We start from the raw sequence: 24,382 nt of genomic DNA, 5'->3' as shown, positions 1-24,382 counted from the left end.
TTGTACATTTCTATGATTAAAAGGTTAAAAAAAACCTTGTTTGTCAGCCTTGATAAAATATCAGAAAGCAAAATGTATGTTGAGCCTGCACTGTAATGGTTTGGAAAGAAACACATGTAGTTTTCTATTGCTCTCATTCTGGGCCATCAGTTGCCTTCCATGTAGTAGTGTCTCCTCTCCAACTAAAGTTAACAAGTAGAACTTCCTCTCACCCTGGGGAAGAAGTACCTACCTAGACAACTGCTTAGGAGTACCAGCACCCAGCATTTGACCCTTGACCACACAGCTTTATTGATCTAGTTCCAGGATATGATGACCTTCCTTTCTGTTTGCATTCAGTGCTCACCAACAGCAGAGTTGTTGGAAGGCAACCTGTAACCAAATATGCCAGAGAATACTTAGATGATATGTGTGCTAGAAGGGCATTGCAGGTTTAGTGCAATTAAAATTAATTACTAATTTAAAGCTACATTGGATAGAAAAAATTTAGGCAAGGCTAAAAGCAAATCAGTCTCCTCCCTTCCTTCCTTCCTTCCTTCCTTCCTTCCTTCCTTCCTTCCTTCCTTCCTTCCTTCCTTCCTTCCTTCCTTCCTTCCTTCCTTCCTTCCACTCATCCATCTATCCATCCATCCATCCATCCATATGTCTGACCATCTCAAACATTTGACTCTAGGTAGTGAATAAAAGATAAATTTAAAATAAAAACTTTGTAGGAAAACAATAAGCAACAGATATGGGAGCCAACATAAAACCAACAACACAAACCAAAATAACCAATATAACTAAAATACAGGCTCAACCATCGTGCAAATGACCCTCTAAATTAGAGACTCTCCAAAACCCTTTTAATTGTGGCTCCCTTTCAAAAAGCAGCAGCTATAAGTTCTGTTTCAGCTGCGGAAATGTTATGGAATTGCCCAAAGACATCTTACACAAGTCGCAAGTATAAATATGACATTCAGTCTTTCTGATGGGCAGAGAAACATGTGAAGGTTCGGTCCCCATGAGGTCATTTATCCTGAAGTGAAGGCTACACTGAAGCAGCTCTGAAGATTTTCAAGTTTATTATGTGGGGAAAATTTGCATGATTGATATCAGCCCTACAAGGTGGATCAAGCTAAGAAAGCAAAGCTATATAGGTGGGAAAGTACTTTTATTGGAACAACTATAGTAACATAATCTTGCAATGTGAATGTGCTTCGCCCTTCCTCCCTTTATCTTAGTGTGAATTAGGGAGGGAATCGTCTGAGATCTTGCCTCAGATTCAAGCTTGGTCCAGACTCAAGCTCTACCATCCCCACCCCCATTCTCTTACTTATCTGATCTTTGCCTACATAGCAGCTCTGTTCTTAGAGATCATTTCCTATGCTCTCTACAGGAAAAATGGGCTGTCCAAAGCCATAATCTGATACAGTAAGAGAGTAAACTTGTTCAAACAGTGAGGTAGCCTGCAAAATCATTGGGTATAAAATGACATCTGTTCATCCACAGAATATATATGTATGTATAGTGCATATGTTATGTCCACCCAATGCAGTAGACAGTGGTAGTTTGCAAAATCCAAATAAACAGTTAAAATAGTTTTAAAAACTCCAATAAAACAGAATTGACACCCTAGACCAGTGGTTCTCAACCTTTCTAATGCCGCGACCCCATAATACAGTTCCCCATGTTGTGGTGACCTCCAACCACTTATACATCACTGGGTGCCAGGGGCGTGGCCAAAGAAAAGGGGGAAAAATGGCGGACAGCCTTGTTTGACGACCCCCATGAAATGGTCGTTCGACCCCAAATGGGGTCCCGACCCACAGGTTGAGAACCACTGCCCTAGACTAAAAGAATCAAAATGTGAGAGGGGCCTCCCAAATACAGTGACCCAGCCCTGGGAGTATCTCTGCAGATGCTGTCCCAGAGCACAGGGGCAGCTTCCTCAGTTGTTCAAGATGGCAACATTTAATTGAGGGGAATTGAAGTGCACCCACTCTGCTGAAATGTCCCGGTAAGCAGAAAGAGTTGGAGATAGGTGGTCCTTCAGCTAACCAGATCTTCTACCATGAAGGGCTTTATAGATGATGACCAGCACCTTGAACTGCACCCAGAAGCCTACTGGCCACCAATGCAGCTCATGTAGTAAGGATAGGCATAGCAAGAAGTGCCCATTATTGCTTGTAGCAGTACATTTTGAACCATCTGTAGCTTAACTTATGCGAATGTTATTTCTTTATTTGTCTTTTGGTTTGTTTCTTTCTTTCTTTGTTTTGTTTCATTAAGGCATTTTTCTATATTTTCTTTCCTGAGATTGCTCAACTCTTCAGAAATCTTTCCACTTCTTTTTGCAATCAGAAATTAATTCTGGGACATTAGAGAGTGTAGCCTCTGTCTAATTTTAATCCATGTTCTGCAGAAATGTAGAATTAGACTCTTTTACACAGAGCTCTAGAAATCTTCCCAACCTGTGCTAAACCTGAATATTTAAGGAATCAGCTTAAATATGATATGAGCTTTGGAAAGTGCTGGTTAAACATCACACTTCTCAGGACTTAGGTAACCCATCTCTTTTAGAGCCTGAGTCAAAATGGACACGGAAAGCAATCTCCAACATCTAGAGGGGAGGGACCATATCTGCAGTAGCCTGATCACAAGGAGCTGGACTGACTCCAGTCCCTGACCATAATATCAATCACATCATCTGTGCTGGACTGTGTCCACAGCAAAAGTTATGGGGAATTGTTTTAAAAATGGAACAGCTAAAGACGATCTTAAGCTTCTTCAGCTATGGGTTTGGGTGAAATAAAGGAAAGGTCATGAGGGTATATCATATAAAAAATAGTACTGGGGCACATTCGAGCTGCAGTTAAAGTGATAAGAGGATGAACCCATTGTGATATTTTGTTGCAGCATCCATTAGTGATGTTCCTTGGCCAATTGGCAGCTTCTAGGACCCGGAAAGTAAATTTTGCTTCAGATTAAGTTCTGGAGAGGACCAGAGAAAGACAAATTAAGTAATCCAAGTTGCTCACTGAAACCACTGCTTTGTGAACAGAAGGCTGAGGATTTATTAGAGGAAGCATATTGGTTACACAACAAACAAGGGAAGAAAAAAGCAAAACACATTAGCTGAAACTGTATCTCTGTTACAGGATCCCGAAACTCTATTTGTGTCCTTGTCATCTGACCTCTTTGGAGAATACATACCAAAACACTCCAAATGGCTTCCTGGTAGCTGCGTAGTAGGAGTTCTATGGAAAACACAAAGAACCAAATCTGGCATACGAAGACACACTAACTTAGTAGGAGACACTTTGGGGAAGCTTTCCTTGGAGTTGCAAGATTAGAAACCTCTAACTTCATTACTCTATTCCCTCTTTTAAAATGTTGCTGCCAAGCAGGTCTATTTGTGGGTGATCTGCAAATAGCTCATGAATCCACCCTGTGCTATATTAGCATGAAAACTGAATGATAAGTCTGCTAAAATTAGATTTTCAGTCCCTATGTAACAAAAAAATTAACACTAATAATGGTGTAAATGTAGAAATATATAGATTACAATCGGTGCAATGCCATAATCACAACTGTCTTTTCTTCACTTCTGCCCAATTTTCCAATAGGTTCCTTATACACTTGGTCTGCCAGCTCTATATTAGCTAAATAGGGAGGGGGGTGTTTTATGTCAGCTTCACCATAGAAGAAAATGAAATCAAAAGCCCTATTAAGTCCAGGTTCAACCATATTAAAGTGACCACTTATTTATCAAAAGCAGCAGCTTCTTCTGTGGATAGGATAGCTCCCTTCCCTCCCAATAAAAGTGAATTTGCTCCTAAATGTGTAAACGTTAGGGGTAGTTTTTCCTTCAAACATAAAATTAAGAGACACAGACTCACAGAATTGGAAGGGGCCCTAGGGGTCATTTAGTTCAACTCCCCTGTTCAATGCAAGATCCACTCAAGCATCTCGGATAGATGGGTATGCAGCTTCTGTTTGAAAACTTCCAGTGACAAAGGACTTATCTCTTTGTGCAGCAGCTGGTTCCATTGGCTGACAGCTTACACAGTTGGGAGGTTCCTCCTGATGTCTAATTTGAACTATTTCCTTGTGTGGTTTTATGTATTGATTCTGGACCTGCCTTCTGGTGCAATATAGAATAAGGACAGGCCTCCTACTTTTGTGAGAACCTTTCACACCTTTGAAGACTGCTGTCCAATTTGCCTAAATCAAATAAGGCAATAAACCACCACAAGTAAGTGATAAAAGGAGAAATTTCCTAACAGGGAGAACGGTTAACCAGTGGAACAACTTGCCATTAGAAGTTTTCATCACTGGGGGTTTTTAAGAAGAGACTGGACATACCCGAACCTGCAACCTAAATGTTGGAGATGTGGTTGCTTGGATGCAACCTATTTTCATGTTTGGTGGACTTGTAAAAATATTAAAGCCTTCTGGATTATGATTTGGTGGAATATTCAAAAGGTTTTTAAAAGGAAGATTAAGTTTACTCCCCAGTTGTTTCTTTTGGGTATTTTTGTGGATTTTGATGCTAAAGAAACTATCTTAATATTGAATTTAATAACAGCAGCAAGATTATTGGTGGGTCAATATTGGAAGAAGGATTCTCTGCTATTGTGTCCTGAGCCTGCAGAAGGCAGGCTCGGGACGTTGCAACAGTCCCGGGCAGTTGCAAGCTGCCCGGGACCAGACTGGCTGGCGCCAGCACTCGCACGCATGCGTGAAGTGCAAAGTGCGCCAAATGTTGCCGTTTGGCCCGAGGATTGTCTTTAAGAGGAGGAGAGAGGCTTGTGTGCCTCGGCGTTGTAACAGAGCTGCTAGTCACCAATAAAGAGGCTCCTGAGAACTACCAAATGAACTCCTGAAGTTATTGCCTTTCGCGAAGGACTCAACACTGGCAACGAAGGTGGGATGCCTTGCAATTACTTCAAACAATTGTAAGCTTACCCTGGAGTCCTGAAGCAGCAGGAAACGGCGTTAAATTCAGCAACTGCCTGCCAATACAGCAAACGTTGGAGGTAAGCTGGCTGATAGACCCTTCCTGTACTACTGAAGATGGCAAAGATAGGGAGGCTTTCCGAGTTCGATGTTACGCATCCGGAAAGATGGGAGTCTTACGTGGCCAAAGTAGAAAATTATCTCAAGGTCAGTCAAGTGAGAGAAGATGGCTTAAAAGCCGCCACCTTGCTGTGTGTTTGTGGTCAAGATGCATTTGAGATCGCTGAAAATCTAGCAGCACCTGCACCTCTAGAATCTGTTACCTACACAGATTTAAAGAAATTGCTAAAGGAACACTTCCAGCCCAAGTTGTCTGTCATTGCTTGGCGCCATACTTTTGAACAGAGGGATCAACGGGCTGGTGAATCAGCTAAAGAGTACATTGCTGCATTGAGAAGAGCAGCTAAGCCTTGCGAGTTTAAAGATTTAGAAGAAAGGCTGAGAGACAGATTTGTATGTGGACTGAGACAGAGAGACTTGCAGCAGAGACTTTTTGCTAAAGAAGACTTATCATTCCAAGATGCCTTGAGAGAGGTTACTGCAGAAGAGGCAGCAGGGGGGGGGGCAATCAAGAACATGAGGCCCATCAGAAGTACTCCAGAAGCTGTGTCCGTGCACCAGGAGGGAGTCCAAGGAAGCTCAGAAGAAGATCCTGACGAAGAAGTAGACCGTCTCTACCCAACAAAAGAAGGGAAGCAGAAGGAAGGCAAAGAGAAGTCTTCAGCTGTCCCCAAGTGCTTCGGGTGTGGAGGTCACCACAAGAGGACCAACTGCAGGTTTCGCTCTGCTATCTGTAGAGCATGTGGAAAGCAAGGCCACATCGCAGCTGTGTGTCTGGGCCGTCAGAAGGTACAACCCCGAGAAGAATTGTGCCTGAAAGGTACCAGGGTCCCCAGCCAAAACAGGGAGGGTTTCTGTGCTTCACGAAGAAGCATTTATAGGACAGGCACACACAAACCTATCAAGAAAAAACTATCACTTAAAGTGAAGTTGCAAGGAGTTCCATTGGTCATGGAACTGGACACTGGGTCTGCACTTTCAATTATTTCCATACACACATTCAGAAATATTTGTTCTGGTAGTGGATTTCAGGCCAAGCTGAGGCCTTCTGACATTGTGTTAACAGACTTTCAAAACTCCAGAGTGTGTGTTAAGGGGGAGGCCACCCTTAACGTACAGTATAAGGATTTTGAAGGTCCATTAGATGTATTGATAGTGGGGGGTGAGCGAATGAATCTCATAGGACTCGATTGGTTTGAGGCCTTGGGAATACATGTTACAGGGCTCAATAGCTTGCAAACAGTAGATCTACAGGAAGTTTGCAAAGAATTTGCAGATGTTTTCAGCCCACAGCTGGGCACATACAAAGGGCCCCGTGTCTTTAAAACTAGACCCCACTGTCACTCCTGTTAGAGTAAAAGCAAGAAGGGTTCCTTTTGCTTTAAAAGGGAAAATTGATACTGAATTGGACAAATTGATTCAGCAAGGAGTTTTAGAACCTGTTGATTCCAGTCCTTGGGAGACCCCCATAGTCATGCTTCTCAAGGCTAATGGGGACATTCGCATCTGTGCAGATTACAAATGCACTCTGAATAAGGCATTGCAGCAACATGCCTATCCTGTACCTGTAGTCAGTCATATCCTGGCCTCCCTCAAGGGGGGGCGTGTTTTTGCAAAGCTTGACCTTGCTCAGGCTTATCAACAGCTGCCTGTTGGTGAAGCTGCTGCAGTAGCACAAACCATTGTAACCCATAGGGGAGCATTCAAAGTAAAGAGATTACAATTTGGAGTAAATGTGACTCCTGGAATTTTCCAAAGCATAATGGAAAACACACTGAGGGGTATACCAGGGGTTTGCCCCTATTTTGATGATGTTTTAATTGCTGGAGACTCCACCCAAAATTTAGCTGAGAGATTGAGGGCTGTCCTGCTGCGGTTCTGGAAAACGGACCTCAAACTCAAGAAGGACAAATGTAAAATTGGGGTGCCTTCTATAGATTTCCTGGGATTCAAAATTGATGCCAATGGGATTCATCCTGCTGAGTCCAAATTAAAGGCTATTATGCATGCTCCTAGGCCTAAGTCCAAGGCCAAACTACAGCCCTTTCTGGGCCTTTTGAACTTTTATAATTCATTCATTCCTAACAAGGCTAATGTAGCTGAACCACTTCATAGGATTCTGGACAAAAAGGCAGTGTGGCAGTGGTCACAAACACATGAAGCAAGCTTCAGTGAGGTTAAGGCCTTACTCACATCTAACAATGTGCTTGCACATTTTAATGAAACTCTTCCTGTGTGCATCGCGTGTGATGCTTCTCCGTATGGAGTGGGAGCAGTACTCAGCCACCTTAGGCCAGAGGGAACTCAGATTCCTGTTGCATATTACTCCAGAACCTTGTCTTCTGCTGAGCGAAACTACGCCCAGATAGACAGGGAGGCTTTAGCTGTTGTTGCTGGAATTAAAAAATTCCATGATTTTTTGTATGGCAGACATTTCACAGTCTTTACTGACCATAAACCTTTGTTGGGGCTGTTTACCACAAACAAACAAACTCCCCATATCATCTCCCCCAGGATGCTGCGATGGTCAATCTTCCTGTCAGCCTATGATTTTTCTCTAATTCACAAACCTGGGAAAGAAATGGGCCATGCTGATGGCCTCAGTAGATTACCCCTGCCAGTAGTAGAGGCTGATCCTGCCCCTGCCATCAACATCCTTTCAATTCAGGCATTGCCTGAGTCACCGTTAAATGCCAGGGCTGTGGCTGCTGAATCTGCCACAGATCTCACAATCTCCTCCAATCTTATCTTGGGTTTTGTCTGGATGGCCAGAGAGTTGTCCTGGCGCTGAGTTTCAGAGTTTCTGGCTTAAAAGGAACGGGTTATCCACCTTCCAGGGTTGTCTGCTGTGGGGCAGCAGAGTTGTCATTCCTACCTCAATGTCTTAGGTTCCCTTCACGAGGGTCATCCTGGCATTGTACGAATGAAGGCGCTAGCGCGCAGCCATTTGTGGTGGCCTGGGTTAGACAAGGAAATTGAAGCTAAGGTGCACGCATGCCACCTTTGTCAGTGCTCACGCCCAGAAATGCCACAGGCCCCTGTACATAGTTGGGATGAAACACAGTCTCCATGGTCTAGGGTGCACATTGATTACGCTGGGCCCTTTCAGGGTCAATTCTTCTTGGTCCTGGTTGATAGCCATTCAAAATGGCTTGAGGTTGTACCTGTCTCTTCCACCACCTCTGCAAAGACTATTCAAGTACTGAGGGGTATTTTTGCTGCACAGGGGCTTCCGGATGTTTTGGTGTCTGACAATGGCCCTCAATTCACTTCTTCCGAATTCCAAGCTTTCTTACAGGCCAACATGATTCGTCATGCCACCTCTGCACCTTTCCACCCTTCCACCAATGGTATGGCTGAACGGATGGTCCGCATCACCAAGGATGCATTAAAGAAACTGGCATATGGGGACTGGCATCACAGGTTGGCAGATTTTCTACTTGCTTACCGCACCACACCGTCTACTTCTACCGGGAAAAGCCCGGCTGAACTTCGCTGGGAGCGCACACTGACTACTAAGCTTGACCGGTTGCATCCGGACAGACTGCCTTCTAAGTTTACACAACCCAGGGCACCAAGGCACTTGCTAGTGGGTGCCCCAGTATGGACCCGTAATTACGGGCCAGGTCACTTATGGGTCCCTGCCATAGTATGCAAGGTTACAGGTCCCTTGTCTTACGAGGTTTCCATGGATGATGGTCGTATCCTGAGACGGCATATCGACCAGCTGCGTACAAGACTGGACTCACCTGCTGACACCTCTGGGTTTTTTCCAGGGGGGGAGGGGGACCTCTACGGGCAAAGGGAAGGGTGTGGGCAGCAGCCAGACACCAACAGAGAGGTCACAGACGGCCCATTCCAAGATTCCGCGAGTGCTCTGAACAGGAATTCGTGGGAACCAACTAGAATACAGGCACCAGTGCCTACTCCAGCCAGGAGTTACCCCGGGGGCATAATCATTACACACCTACACCATTCAGCACTCCAGACAGGGAGAATAACCGGGAGCATCCTAATAACTCACATCTTGCAAGAGAGCTGGCACACACTCCGTCTAGTTGGCCCAACACTGCCACCGTTCCCAGAATGGGACAATTACATAGGGAGGTGGTTGGAGGGCCGAATTCCAATTCTGACACCTCTGGATTAACTGAGGGGGCAACTGAGTTTGGGGATAGTACTGAGATTCCAGACAGCCCTACTATGGAACAGGGAAGTGGAGAAAGGCAGCCTCGTGATAGGTCTAGGATAGACCTGGGAGGTTCTACAAGTTGTCCAACAGTGGCAGCCTTCTAGAAGGGCCAGAGAGCCTGCAACTAGGCAGGTCAACCAGGTTATGGAGAGAACAAAGTCCTGGCCTGACGAGCCCGGTGGGCAAGCAAGCAGGCCAGGCAACGGGGCATGGTCCATGGGGACCACCAGGGTCAAAAGAAGGGGGCGAACACAGCACTCCCCGGACAAGATGTGCTTGGAGGTTGCCAGGGAATTCGGAGGTCACAGAGAGCTAAAAGATCTCCTAAATATCTTGAAGATTTTGTAACTCTGCTGGCAAAGCAGAAACAGTAAGAGGGTGTCCCTTTGAAAAGTCTGAATAAGGAACATTGGGAAATGAAGCCAAAAACATTACAGTTTGTTGCCATGGAACTAGTGTGGCTCCCACACTCGTGTTAAGGTCAAGTGTAACCATTAATATAATTATAGTTTTAGCCGGGGGGGAGGGGTGTTGTGTCCTGAGCCTGCAGAAGGCAGGCTCGGGACGTTGCAACAGTCCCGGGCAGTTGCAAGCTGCGTGCGTGAAGTGCAAAGCGCGCCAAATGTTGCCGTTTGGCCCAGGGATTGTCTTTAAGAGGAGGAGAGAGGCTTGTGTGCCTCGGCGTTGTAACAGAGCTGCTAGTCACCAATAAAGAGGCTCCTGAGAACTACCAAATGACTCCTGAAGTTATTGCCTTTCGCGAAGGACTCAACACTGGCGACGAAGGTGGGATGCCTTGCAATTACTTCAAACAATTGTAAGCTTACCCTGGAATCCTGAAGCAGCAGGAAACGGAAAGACAAGAAGAAACAGATGTATCCCAAAGCCTAAATAGAATCAACAAGAACAGTGATTTAAAATGTCATACCCAGATAAGAACTCAGTTTTCTTTAGTTAGAATCAGAGAATCAGCTCATCTATGTTAAAAGAAAATAACAAACACCAACATTTGCACCCGATGTTGTTAATGCACTTACCAATTCATCTGATTCCTGCTTATGGATGAAAATCCATGCTCACATTAACATGCAAGAAATCAACATAGGGAGAAACCTTCAGATACTTCTCTGCTTACTGGCTAAACAAGCTAGGCAGATACTGTTCTGTGTTGGTTTCTCTCAAATATATAGAAAATAAAATTATTTTTGTTTGTTGTTTTCCATTACAACACGACTGAGCAATTTAGGATGCCTACAGGAAGGTGACATGGTATTCATTTGTTTGATAGCATTGATGTGTCTCCTATTCTAAAGGATACCTAGCAGTTTGCAATCTTTGATCTGTTCTGCATCAGGAAAAAAATCACAGTCTTCAGTCAAGATTCCTGAACGATGATTTCCTTTGAGTCAAGCATCCCATCTACAGATACATTCATTGGTATACACATTGTTTAATAGTATCTCCACAGGCTCAAAACAGACTAATTGAGATTCTATTGATAGACTTGGGGGTGTTCATTATCAATTGTCCTTCTCTGATTACTGTTTCTACACAGTATCTTTAGATTTTAATTCAAACAATAGTTTTCTTCAGCAGCTGCTCAAAATAAACAAAGACCATTGGCTGAAATATTTAAGTAGCCAGTTAAATGCCTTTCTAGAGGAAGTGGAATAAATGTGCATGTCATTTCTAGCCTCATGAAACATCAATAATCCCCCTGCTAGAGCTGCTTATGTCACCACTGCATACTTTCCCTTCTGATCTTCCACAAAAAAGGGGTAGTGCAAATGAGTTGACCGATATGCTGGATGAATTGGAAAGGTTTATTTGTCAGTTCAATTGCATCCCTGCTTTAAACATATCGAGACTGTTCAGGAGCATAATGGTCCTTCTATAGACTTGAAAAGGATCCCGTTTCCCCATATGATGCTATCAGTTGGAGCAGTGTGACTTGACAGAGCCTTGGGGCCCTGCCTTTTCTACCTCAGTAATTAGGAAAGCAATCATTTCTAAAGTTGCAATTGTTACTGTCTCCAAAGTAAGAATATCCTTCCTTTCTTCCTCTGAGCAGGAATAGCTTAACACCTCTCTTCAAAAGCAGGGAAATCTGTTAGGTCTGGAGGATTGTGCAGCTCCTTTGACTAAGTCAGGGATTAACGTTGAAGCAGCAGTATAAGGAACTACTCGTCCCAGTAGAGGAGGCATGCTGCGGATCCCGTCAGCCTAATTACTCTGGCTGGTGGGGTCCAGGAGGAGGGCCTTCTCTGCTGTTGCTCCTGCCCTCTGGAACATCTTGCCCCCCCCCACCCATGTGAGGTTGGCCCCAACCCTCCTATCTTTTTATAAGGGCCTAAAGTCATGGCTTTGCTAGTCGGCTTGGGCCCCCAGTGGGGGAACAGTGCAATGGAAGTGGTTGATTGAGTAATAACAGATCCCACTCCACCCCCACCCTCCCCATGTGCCCTTGGTTTTAATGTCTGATTTTAACTTTTTATGCTTTATCTTATATGAAACTGTAAGCTGCCCAGAATTACCCTACGGTAAGATGGGCGGCCAATAAATTTTATAAATAAATAAACTAAATACACTACTGCTTCATGGCACAAAAATAATGGTAAAAATAAAAGCACTGGCATTAGACATGAGCTTCAATGAGAGCAATACATTTTCTAGCCATCTTTATGAACTCCATGGTTCTCCTAGGCTTTGAAGGGAGTTCTGCCATAATTCTCATCCTTTATTTGAAGGGCTGCCACAAAGAAGAGGGGGGTCAACCTATTTTCCAAAGCACCAGAAGGCAAGGCAAGAAACAATGGATGGAAACAAATTAAGGAGGGAACCAAACCTAAAACTAAAGAGAAATTTCCTGACAGTGAAAACAATTAATTGGTGGAACAGCCTGCCTCCAGAAGTTGTGGGTGCTCCAACAGTTGAAGATGTTAAGAAGAGACTGGACAACTATTTGTCTGAAATGGTATAGGGTTTCCTGCCTGAGCAGGGGGTTGGACTGGAAGACCTCCAAGGTCCCTTCCAACTGTGTTCTGTTCTTTTTAACTCACCACTCATATTTTTGCTTATTCCATATTTCGTATTGTTGAATGTATATCACCTTTTGTATTAATTCCTAGATGTATTTTTCTCCAGTTTTGTTCACTTGGTCTGTCTTTGCTCTGTGCTCAGTAGACTTCCCTTGCTTTTTAATGTTTTCTTTATTCTTTTATAAACTGTTTTATAACATTGTTTATAATAAATGATTTACTGTTGTTACTGTTTATAGTAAATAAACTAGTGTTTTGTCAAAAGGAATGCCAATAATTCATGACTTTATTTTACTTGGTAATCCTCTAGTTTATTCCTCTTATCTTTCTTCAACAAAACAAGTCTGTGGTTGGAATTTCTGTCAACCCTCTCTCAAGATTGGCTTCTGCTTTTCCTGTTCCTGTTTATATTTATATTTTTTGCTTATTTTAAAACTACAGTTTTAGTGATGTTTACCTAGTCTTCAAATCATCCAATTATATTCTCCCTTCCCTCATCACCCCCAATGTTAACAGATTATTTCTCCTTTTTCTAACATCAGGTGTGTATTTGTAAGCCTACTGGAGCAAAAAAAATATATATATTATTATTTGAGAGAAATATTGATACATCAATGTTCCGATCATTCATTGCTTGATTTCTCACTAAGTAAATATTACCTGTTTCACCCTTTCCATTTGGGGGGAATAATTGGTTATGTGAAAATTCTTCATTCAAAAGGCACTGTCACAATTCTGTAAATGACTGAAATTCAAAGGCTATTCCTTTGCCAGTCAATACAATTTTTCTAGGTATCCAAACACATTTATAGATTTTCCCATAAATCTTTGAGCTGCCACTTTAGATTATTATTGCATAGTTACGGTGATAAGGATCTATTTCTATCAAGAGCTAATGACATCACTAGATATGCCTGTCACAGGCTCTTTTTTAAACAATATTTAATTAGATGACCCAGACACAAAAGATCCACAAAATCACTGGAGCCTGGACAGTTGGATTTTTAATATCTCCTTATAAGGGTGGGGAGACGTATTATTTTGAAAAAAAAGATACAAAAATAAAACATGTGAATATATATAGGTAGTTTTCTGGCTTACAGCTATAATTGAACTCAACATTTCTGTTGCTAAATGAGACATTTGTTAAATGAATTTTACCCCATTTTGCAACTTTTCTTACCACATCAGTTCTTAACTTAGTAACGTGGTTGTTAAGTGAATCTGACATCCCCATTGAGTTTGCTTGTCAGAAGGTTGCAAAAGGGGATCATGTGATCTGCAACTGTCATAAATACGAGCCAGTTGCCAAGCGACTGGATTTTGATCACATGACCAGGGGGATGTTGCAGCAGTGTGAAAAACAGTCATAAGTCACTTTTTTTCAGTGCCGTTGTAACTTTGAATGGTCACTAAATGAACTGTTGTTATGTTGGGGACTACCTTTATGTGTTAATACTTTCTATTGCTATTATCATCTACTCTATTTCTATTACTATTGCTATTATACAATTATTATACACTATATTCTACAATACACTTCTATGCAATACACTATTTCTACCCTAGAGCAAAGTTTCCCTTTTAACAGACACTGTTCTGTCTTTAATTCCTCTCTCTGGGATTTCTTCTACTTTTCTTCCTTCTCTATTAATAGCCAGCACGTAAATGCATTTGCACCTTCCCACGTTGTGCTTTGTTTTGCCGGGTCTCTTCTTTTTCCTCTGGGCCTCTCTGCTCCCTTTCAAGGGAAAACACCTCCTTTTTATATGTTTGCTATTGGCTGCAGAACTCCCAAAGAGCACATCTCTGCCATTCTCCTCCCACACCTGTTTCAAGGTTGCAATTTCATTGGCTGGGGAAAAGGCTTAGATGGAATGGGAGGAAGGCCGTGCCAAACTGCTCTTCCACAATGCCTAGATAGTTTTAAATGATCCAGTGCCACTCCTCCAGTGGTAAGCCACTAGCTATAGGTTATCCATGGTGTTTTCTCTTTCTGAAAAAAAAACCCTTTTCTTTGTATTGGATATGACCCAATGGAATCATTAACATCCTTTTGAAGATTAACAGAACAACAGAGTTGGGGAGGTCATCTAGTCCAACCCCCTGCCCAGGCAGGAAACCCTATACCTTTTCAGACAAATGGTTGTCCAATCTCTTCTTAAAATCTTCCACTGTTAGAGCATTCCCAACTTCTGGAGGCAAATGGTTTCACTGATTTAATTGTTCTATCTATCGGCAAATTTCTCCTTAGTTCCAGGTTGTTTCTCTCCTTGATTAGTTTCCATCCATTGCTTCTTGTCTTGCCTTCTGGTGCTTTGGAGAATAGGTTGACCCCCCCCCCCCTCTTTGTAGCAGCTCCTTAGATATTGGAAAACTGTTATCATGTCACTGCTCTCCTAGTTCTTCTTTTCATTAAACTAGACATACCCATTTCTTGCAATCGTTCTTCATATGTTTTATCCTCCAGTCCCCTAATCATATTTGTTGCTCTTCTCTGCACTCTTTCTGGAATCTCATTATCTTTTTACATCATGGTGACCAAAACTGGATGCAGTATTCCAAGTGAGGCCCTTACCAAGGCATTATAAAATAGTACTAACACTTCACATGATCTTGATTCTATCCTTGTGTTAATGCAACCTAGGACTGCATTGGCTTGTTTGGTAGCTGCAGCACACTGATGGCTCATATTTAAGTGATTGTCCAAGATCCCTCTCACAGTTACTACGTTTGAGTCATCTATAACTTTATCTGTATATTTGCTTTTTCTTGCCTAAAATATATAACTTTATTTTTTTCACCATTGAATTTCATATTGTTAGATAGGCCCAATGTTCAAGTCCGTCAAGATCCTTCTATATCTTAAGCCTATCTTCTGGAGTGTTGGCTATTCCTGCAACACTCCAGACTGAGCCAATATAACTGAGTCCTTAAGATCTCCTTCTATTCTCCCCAGAATTCAAACTCATTCAACAAAGTTCTCAAAGCAGGTAACTGACCTCAGGTAAGATCACCAATTGGTACTGTCTGCTTTTCTCAGTTTCATAGGAGGTCTTTTGGCCTTAGGATTGGGGAGCTGGAGAAAGCAGAACTTTGAACAGTTACATTAAGCAGTCTAAGGCAGCAAGGTAGTAATTTTCCATAGATATTCAATCATTGTTGATTTGTTAAAATCTACATCTTAGTGTTACTTCAGCTCAAAGAAGCGTACACTGTGCTATCCTTTCAATTTCCCCAATTATAAGCCGTCAGGTAAGTTGGGTGGAATGTATAACTGGCCCAGACATCCTGTGAGTTTCAACTATTGTTTTATGGCAATGTGGTGCATGGCAGATTGCTACCATTGGATGGTCTTATTGCTGTAGGGGTGGGCAATTAATTTTCCCAAGGGCCACCTGAGAAACTAGGACTGCTGTGGAGGACCAAACCAACAGTTTGAACTTAATTCTTCTCAATATTAATTTTATCACTTTAGAAATCAGTACATTATATGGTTTTGATTAGATGCAACTGATAAGAATATATATTCTGTCTTATTTACATCTGATTTTTAATTTCCAGTTGATCTCATGAGGCTGGGCAGGGATAGCCAAAAGGCTGGATTTGACTCAAGAGCTATAAACTGCCCAGTCTGCAATACTGACATGTTTTTGTAAAGAAAATTCATGATACTGAATTGTTCTTAAGCCAGCCACAAGCTGATTTCACAATATATTCCCTGTTGCAGTGGAAGAATATATTTTGTTCTCTCTGCAGAAACCAAGTCACAGAAAGTACATCCTTGCCAACGATTGCATGTGGAATTCAAGACCTTTAAAAGAGGCCCTAAATCAGGACTTATGCAGTGTCCATAAGTGTCACACTGTAATGAAACTGTTTCTATTACCTCATGGTTAAATTTAGATGGAAAATGAGCTTGTAGATAATATGATTCCTTCCAAGTAGTTGCATGTATGTATTTTGTTACACCATAAAAATTACCCCCCAAATGTAAATATAAAAACTGTCTTATAGCCAGATAGAAGGGAAAATGTTTTCTACAACCTCTTAGATGAAATTTGATTTTCAAAAACAGGCTTCTAAGCCATTTCTGCCAAAGGTGCAATAGTTTGGCTCTTATGTGTGCCCAGTTCTGACAGCCAAATGCTAAGTCTTCCCCTCAAATAAACATTATATCTCAATATTATTATCCAATTCATGGCTCACATGCAAACCTTTAGATTAAGTTTGGGAACTAAAACTGACTAAACAAAATAAAACCAAATCTTTATGTGAGGCTCCAGCAGTGAAAACCTGCTAAATCCAAGAACAAAAAGACATTGGGAAATCTACACAGTGAGTGGAGCATTAATACTCCAGCAGAGATGGCCTGAGCTAGAACAAGTAGGCACACGTTCAATGATGCCTAGAAGCAGGTATCTTCCTCTTCTCTGGCCAGGAGGCACTGCAAAACCAGAAATACAGGCACTTCCCAACTTACGGTCTCGTTTAGTGACCATTCAGTTACAACGGCACTGAAAAAAGGGACTATTTTTCACATTTACGACCGTTGCGGCATCCCCATGGTCACAAGGTCAAAATTCAGAGTCTAGAGTAACTGAGTCATATTTGTGATGGTTGCCGTGGGGCCTTCTGACAAGCAAAGTCAATGGGGAAGCCAGATTCACTTCACAACAGTGTCACCAACTTAACCACTGCAGTGATTCACTTAACAGCTGTGGTAGGAGAGGTCATAAAATGGGGCAAAATTCACTTAACAAAATTCACTTAACAACAGAAATGTTGGAGCTCAGATGTGGACATAAGTTGCTGACTATCCATACACTTTTCCATATTGGTTGGTAGAATGTTCTCTTCTCCAGGACATGTAGCTGTTGATATCATCATGCACAGATCCATCTAATTCTTCTCATGCCCTTCAACTATCCAATTACTATAACTAGCATCAGAACATATAAGCTTGATTGCCTTTCCTGATCAAATGATTTGGGACGGGCAGAAACTCAATGTTCTGCTTGGATCTTTGAATGTGAGGTGCCTTCACGGTATTGTCCTCACAGGAGAGCAGCCTCAGATCCAAACAAAAGTCAGTCGGTATGTAGATTATTAATATCTATATTACTTGAACACTGACAAAATGCAATAGGGAGACAGAAAGAGTGCATTGGTGCAATTTCTGTGTTCTTGGCTGCTACAATTATCTGGCTGAAAGCACTGCAGCCACACAGGGAATCATTTCACTCAGAACAATTTCTACACTCCAAACAAAAGCTAAAGCCAAGCAGCTTTATTTCAATCAGTTTTTCATATTTCCAAAAATTAGGACAAAGACAACTACGTAGAAACTTCATTTTTGCTGCCAATTGCAAGTTGTTTCTAGGCAGATGCTGCCATCTTCTGGGAAAACACCTTATTGTCAGGGAATACATTGATGTTAGTGCCATCACATTTCTTTTTTCTTCCAGTTTGCGTCTGAAATTTGATCTGCAGATGATTTTCCCCCCAAAGCTTTTTAAGAATGTTACCTTAAATTCATCGTTATTTTGTGTAAAGAGTCTTTGCAAAATGCCCGCTTATGATCTGCTGCAAATATATTTAGAATCACACATTCCAAGCCAGCGGTCAAATAAAACCAGCAGTCAAAGCCAACCAGTGGTCAAATAAAACCTAATAAAAACCAAATGCAGCACAGAACTTGAAGATGAGTTACATCATTCTTTCACTGATTGGTGATCGTTAGGCTATTATATTCCCTTTGGCTTTCACCTTGAGACAAGTTTCTTTATGGAGGTTTTCATATCTTTGCTTGGCAACAATACATGAAAGTTTGCCCCTTATTTTATTCTGGTAGAATTCTTCAGCTTAGTTTGCAGCACAATAACCTCCCTCCAAGTACTAGCCAGGCTTTCTGCAAGCCAACCTTCATCTCAGTGCTAAACACTGCCACTTGGCAAAATGGTTTTAGGGTGAAATAAACCACGAAATCGTGAATTCCAAGGAAGCAAATCTGAGCTAAGAAATGTAGTGTTCTTACATATTTGGCATCAAGTAAATGGCAGCCAAACCCAGTTCAATGAACAGGATTACCGTATTTCTTTTGTTTACTTGGTTTGCATTGTTATGCAACTCGTACATATTTAAAAGATTAACTACTGCCATGCTAAAATGTTAGGATACCATCATTTGGGCTTAAATAAAGTACAGATGAATTTAATGTGTATGTGTGGGGGAGGGGGTCTGTCCAGTCCCAAACATGAGTAGGTAACTATCAAACCCAAGTCCTTGCCCAAGGTCAGAGAAGGTTTTTAGACAAGAGATCATAGAGCTCTATCATAGTGTAACTAATTCATTTTTTGGGGGGATGGAGGTTACTCAATCACATTTGCTGACCTTGAGATAGGTGCGGGGGGAAAAAAATCTAAATTGGCAGAAAAATCTAAATTGTAAAAATATAACTGAGTAGAAACTATTGGAATAGCTTTGGGGTTGTCCCAAGGTTCTGGCAAGGGACTACATCAGGTCTGGGAGCTTCAGCTTGTTACCTCTATTTCAATCCTTTTTTTTTTTTTAAAAAAAAGTTCAATTTCAATTTCAAAGAATCAGAGAAAATCTACACATATACCAAAAAAAAAAAAAGGCCACAAAGTTAACTAAAAACAGACAACCCCATTTTATTAGCAGTTAGTTCACCAGGACATTACATTAGTGACAGAGTTTTCTGAACCCAAAATGAGTCCAAGTACAGATTAAAAATACGGGAGAAAGACTCTTAAAAATATTCCCTCCCCTTTCCTCCCTCCCACCATGACAAAATAACCCCTGCCCTTCCCAATGGGAAAACATACAGAATCTCATGCAAACATGACAAAGGAATTCCCAGAGTTCTTCCTTTTAAACAAAAGAAAAACAAAAAAAAAAACAAAACAAAACAAAAGTGTCCTTCTTCAAACTCAGATTTTAGCAAGTTCTCTGTTACCCAGAGAGAGTGGTGTTTTCCAACTATTGCTGACCAACTTACTAAGTGAAAAGGCAAATGCTTCCTCCTCTCTTGTGCACATTAAATCACACCAGCATTTGGGAGCAGTACAAATTAATACTTTCATTACACACATCCTTAAGTTTATTTCTTCTTTTTTGAAGGTCTCGCTTTTGGCAGCATTCTATGGCATGTAGACTGCTATCTTGAGAAGCCAAGATTTAAACATTGTACTTCATTTTATTATTTAAGACAGGGATAATCATAATATTCACAATGAGAATGAACCTTTAGGTAGCAGCTGCCATTGCCTCTGTAGACTGTCTTAAAACAACTTCCTGAGGGCCATCATACAGATAAGCAAGACTATAGTTTCACATTATCAAATGCTTAACTTGGTAGTTTGATTCAGGTATCCTGATGCACCAAAGAGGCACACAGAAACTGCACTCAACAATAGGAGTGAAGTGGGGGGGCATCCTTTGTTCTTAAGTTGTAAAGATGATTCCATCCACAAAAGGCAAAGGAAAATACATTGTTTTGCAGATTATAATTCCAGGGTTTTGGTTTTGGTTTCTGCATAGAAAAGTCTGCTTAGAAATCTGAAACCATAGCAAAGTCAACCTAGTACTGGGAGGCAGTGATACAGAGGACCTTTTGTGCGCTCCAAGCCAAAATTTCTCAAAGCAAGCTTACATTTCTGATGAATGACCCATATCTCAAGTGGACCAATGCAGTCTCTTCATTACCATCCTTCAGCGGTCCTTTTTTCTTGATGCTGCTCCTGTTTTACAATGGCTTGGAAGGGACAGCCTGTCTGACTTTGGGTCTTATTTCATAAGGCTGCAGGTGTCAAATGCGAAGATCTTGTCATTCCAAGTCTGTCACTGCATCTTTTCTGCCAATAGCCTCCTTCTACGTCAGCGTTTTACAAACATGGCAGTGTTTCAAGATGTGTGGACTTCAATTCCCAGAATTCCCTCAGCGAGCCAAGACCTCGGAATAATTTGCAGCAGAAGGGCAAGCTAAAGTTGCCAGTAGATGCAACTCTGCCTCCTGCCCATCCCCGGCTGTGTTCATTCTACCTTAAAATGTCCATCTAATTAGGGGTACTGGGAAGCTTGGAACTCTTCAGCACACTTTGCTTTCAAGTACAGCTAATCTTTTCATACAGAAGGCCGCACGTAAAATACTGTATTAACTGTAGCACACGACAATGTCATCCCCCCAAGTTTGGTCTTACACAGGCTTCTGTCTCAAATGCACATTCATTACTGGCATAGCTGCCTAAACAAACATGGAGAATAAACATAATGAAGGTGAAAAGGAGAAGAACAGTGGTAAGAACTATAAAGAGGGATTGAAAAGAATTCATAATATTAAAATTTAGGGGAAATTGATCTCAGTCTTCCTATATCTGAAAGCACATCACACAGAGACATGCTCTCTACAATCCAAGACTGCAGGATGCAAAATAATGGATTAAGATACAGAAAGGCAGATTCTGATTATTAGGGAGAGAAAAAAAAAACCTTCTAATATTTAGAGGAATTTGAGTTTCAGTGGAAGAAATTATTTTACTGGTTATCTTCAAGTAGAGATGAGGCAGTCAGATGCTGGGTGTGTTTCAGTTTAGATTGCTACACTAAACAGTTATACACTCGGTGGCCTACGGTTTTCTGCAGCTTTTACTCTATTTTACTCAAATTTTACTCTACGAATCTATGAACTGTCATGATCCACTAGATGGTGCTCACACATAGGGCCAATGGAAACAAATGTGTTGAAGCTATAGCTGGACTGTGATGGATTTCAGAAGAACTGGAATTGAATTCACACACAGTAATTGAAGAATTGCTGATACTGGTGTGAGAATGACTTTTGTCCTCTACAGAGTTACTCTGACCCAGAAGAGGCCTATAAACCTTTAGCAGCAATTATCGGCAGTAAAAATCTAAGTTAAGTAGAAACCTTTTTTGCTTCTGCCTTTTCTCCAAATGTTCACTCATAGCAGTGTTTCCCAAACTTGACAATTTTAAGGCATGGGGACTTTAACTCCCAGAATTCCACAGCCAGCAACGCTGGCTGTGGAATTCTGGGAGTTGAAGTCCCCGTGCCTTAAAATTGTCAAGTTTGGGAAACACTGACTCATAGACCTGGTGCTAGCAGGATTATAGCTTCGATGAAAACTAGAACAAGATGATTGGTCTAGCAAATCACTTCCAATAGTTAGATTATTTCCAGAAACCTTTAAGCAAAACAGGAAGATATTGGTGGAGGGGGAAAAAAAACCACCTACCTCCAAATTGAAAAAGCTTAGAAATCTTTTTCGCGCCCTATTATTGAATTTATAGTAAATGTTTCCATTAGCAATACTAACGGTTTTTTGGGGGAAAAAAATTATAACAACTCTCCAACTTTGGATCAAACAGTAGTCAGATCAGTCCATACTCCAGTGTCTTTAATTCCTCCAATGAAGAATTAAAAAGGCTTTTCAAAAGCCTTTGACTCTTGTCATGACCTCTGTTCTCCCAGCGCCCTCTGGACTGCAAGTTTAACATGCCTTTCCCATGACACATCCAATGCCTAGCACGACAGGACAGAATAAGCCAAATGGGGGAAAATGGGTTCTATTTACCTCGTTAATGTGGCTCCAAACACAGACAGCAATGGGCAAGTGTGTATATGTGTGTGTGTGCATGCATGAATACACAATACTATTAGCAGCATATTTATAAATTCCATACATACACATATACACACAAAGGAATTTAGTAAACTAGAATAAGTGGGTTATCGGAAAGTCTCAGTCACAGCTCAATAAGACACATTGGACAGGAAGAAATAATTGAAAAATGGACAGCCACAGGCTTATCCTAAAATGATTCTAACAGAAACAGACATTATGATGACAAATCAACCAAACCCATGGGCCATTTTTCTCTATTCTCTACAATAGCAAAAGGGTGGGAAAATAAGAACCTAATACTTGGGAATACCAACTCTAATATGTATCCCTATCCCACTCCAAAATGTTCAAAAAGAAAACTAGTAAAATACTGTTTGTTCAGTACTCAAGAGGATCAATTCTCTTAAGCTGTATTTAGGCTGACCGTTAAAGCAAAGTTTACACATGATGCTAGAATGTCATCCTCTTTTAAAACAGGCAGGATATGTGCACCAGAATTTTTTTTAAAAATGGATTCAATTATTGAATCTTAAACCACATCTCATATAATTTTGAAACCAGAGACAGGGCTATAAGAAGGACACAAATTAAAATATCTCTTTGGAGCAAGTTCTTCTTGCCAACATTGTCAGATGACTATGTTGCTCACTCTTGGTCATCCCATCCCTTTCCCAATATATTTCTAAATAAGAAGACAGAAAAAAGTCCATCTGGGATAGTCTAAATATTGCCAATACCAAAGTCTTCCATATAAAAACAGAGCATCTGCTTTAACTAAGAACTCTGCTCCAGAACACTATCTCAGTCCTATCTCAGTCTGAGCCCAAATTGCATAATTAAGTCCATACTTGGAGCATGGCCTCCCTCTGGCTCCATGTTCGTATTATCAATGATGTTCTTTTGCAAACCCATACATGTGCAGGACTATTATTCTTGATCCCTGGTGAATTCTTGGTTCTCCTGTGTGTGCTATCCCAAGAGAAGGAGTCATTTTGTTGTAATACTATTCCAGATATTGGAACTAAAGTGTAAGGAAAACTCAGATCTTTAGGAATCTTCTTCACCAAAAAGTGGCATTACAGCCAAGAAGGCCACACCTCAATACTTTCAGTAAAGATGGGGCCTTGAGCAATCTGGCAGAAACAGATGTCACACTCCTGGCTTGGCCCTGAGGCACTGCTTGTACATCAATTCCAGTAGTTCTTCAGATGGCTGCTTTCTTCCAAGCAACCATGTTGGCAGTTTCTCACTTTTCCACAAACATCCTGAATGGATATTTCTCAAAATGCTTCTTCTCTGTTGAATATCTCACATCTTATCACGTCCTGTTGGCTTGGAGTAGAGGCTTGAGATCCTCCCCGAGGATCCATTCTACTATTGCTTAATACAAGAGATAAAAAGTGGCTATCTAGTGTTCTGGAGTTCTTCCCGCAGCCAAGTTGGCAGTGTCTGGCCAATTTTATACAGTAGCTTGGATAACTCTATGTTGTGGTCCTTGTAATAATCTCTCAAAAATGCTCTGGACTGTACGAGGAAGAAAGAAAAGAACAAAGAAGTGTAATTAAATGTTATGACTAAATATAAGATGAAGATGTTAAACTAGAGGGGACAGAGTACCCTGGAATGCATGAATTATTAAGCCACAGGAGACATCTCCTCCTCTTGGTGCCAACCAGGGCTATCCTTATAGGACCCAAGACACAGAGTGCAGCAATGATAACTTCACTGCTCTGAAAGCTGCAATATATTTAATGCTATCATATCTTTTTCTCTGAGTTCACTGGTTGTACTATACCAGCGGTTCTCAACGTTTGTGTGACGGCGACCCCCGTCACACAAACGTTATGCGCATGTGCGGCGCGGCCGCACATGGGGGCGGGCCCCCCGCGCGCGGCACGCATGTGCGGCGCCGCCCCCACGCGCGGCGCGCATGGGGGCAGGGCTCCCGCGCGCGACGCGCATGCGCGGCGCCACCCCCGGAGCCACGGCGGCGCCCCCACGCGCGGCACGCATGCGTGGCGGCGCCCCCTGGAGGCGCGCCGCCGCCCCCACGTGCAGCGCGCATGCGTGGTGGCGCCCCCGGGAGGCGCGCTGCCGCCCCCACGCACAGCGCGCGTGCGCAGCACCGCCCCCCCCGGAGGCGCGGCGCGCCCCCGGAGGGAACAAAATGGCGGATCGCCGCGTTTGGCGACCCCACAAAAGAGGTCGATCGACCCCAAATAGGGTCGCGACCCATAGGTTGAGAACCGCTGTACTATACAAAAATGTTGGTGGCTCTGAAATGGAAGTTACTATCCAATCCAAAGACTGGGGAAATGCTATATGGCAAGTATATATACCTGAGGGTATCTGCACATCCTACTAGTTTATATAGGGTGGCTGTGCTCCAGCCCCCCTGCCTTAACTGTTGCCATCTGATGGGA

At 42.1% G+C, this 24,382-nt stretch overlaps 1 protein-coding gene across 5 annotated transcripts in view; it reads right to left on the bottom strand.

Annotated features, from left to right (window-relative positions):
* The window catches only part of NDST1 (N-deacetylase and N-sulfotransferase 1), a 73,927-nt gene that overhangs the window by 18,136 nt on the left and 31,409 nt on the right, over positions 1–24,382 (bottom strand). For 2 of the 5 annotated variants that reach the window (XR_005556411.1, XR_005556413.1), the window contains exons 14-15: positions 19,967–23,483; positions 10,081–10,140 (exon numbers count right to left, since the gene is read on the bottom strand). Coding sequence is in view for 1 of the 5 variants with exons in the window: in XM_039340894.1 (XP_039196828.1) it covers positions 23,364–23,483 (120 nt within the window). In the remaining 4 variants the exon portion in view is untranslated. Of the gene's footprint in view, positions 1–10,080; positions 10,141–18,939; positions 23,484–24,382 lie in introns of those variants that run through there. The other 3 variants (XR_005556414.1, XR_005556412.1, XM_039340894.1) reach the window with 2 other exon arrangements.

This window comes from Crotalus tigris, unplaced genomic scaffold (assembly GCF_016545835.1).
Source record: "Crotalus tigris isolate CLP2741 ecotype Arizona unplaced genomic scaffold, ASM1654583v1 scf7180000017754.2947050, whole genome shotgun sequence".
NCBI lineage: Eukaryota > Metazoa > Chordata > Lepidosauria > Squamata > Viperidae > Crotalus > Crotalus tigris.
This window is presented reverse-complemented; position numbering and strand designations above follow the sequence as displayed.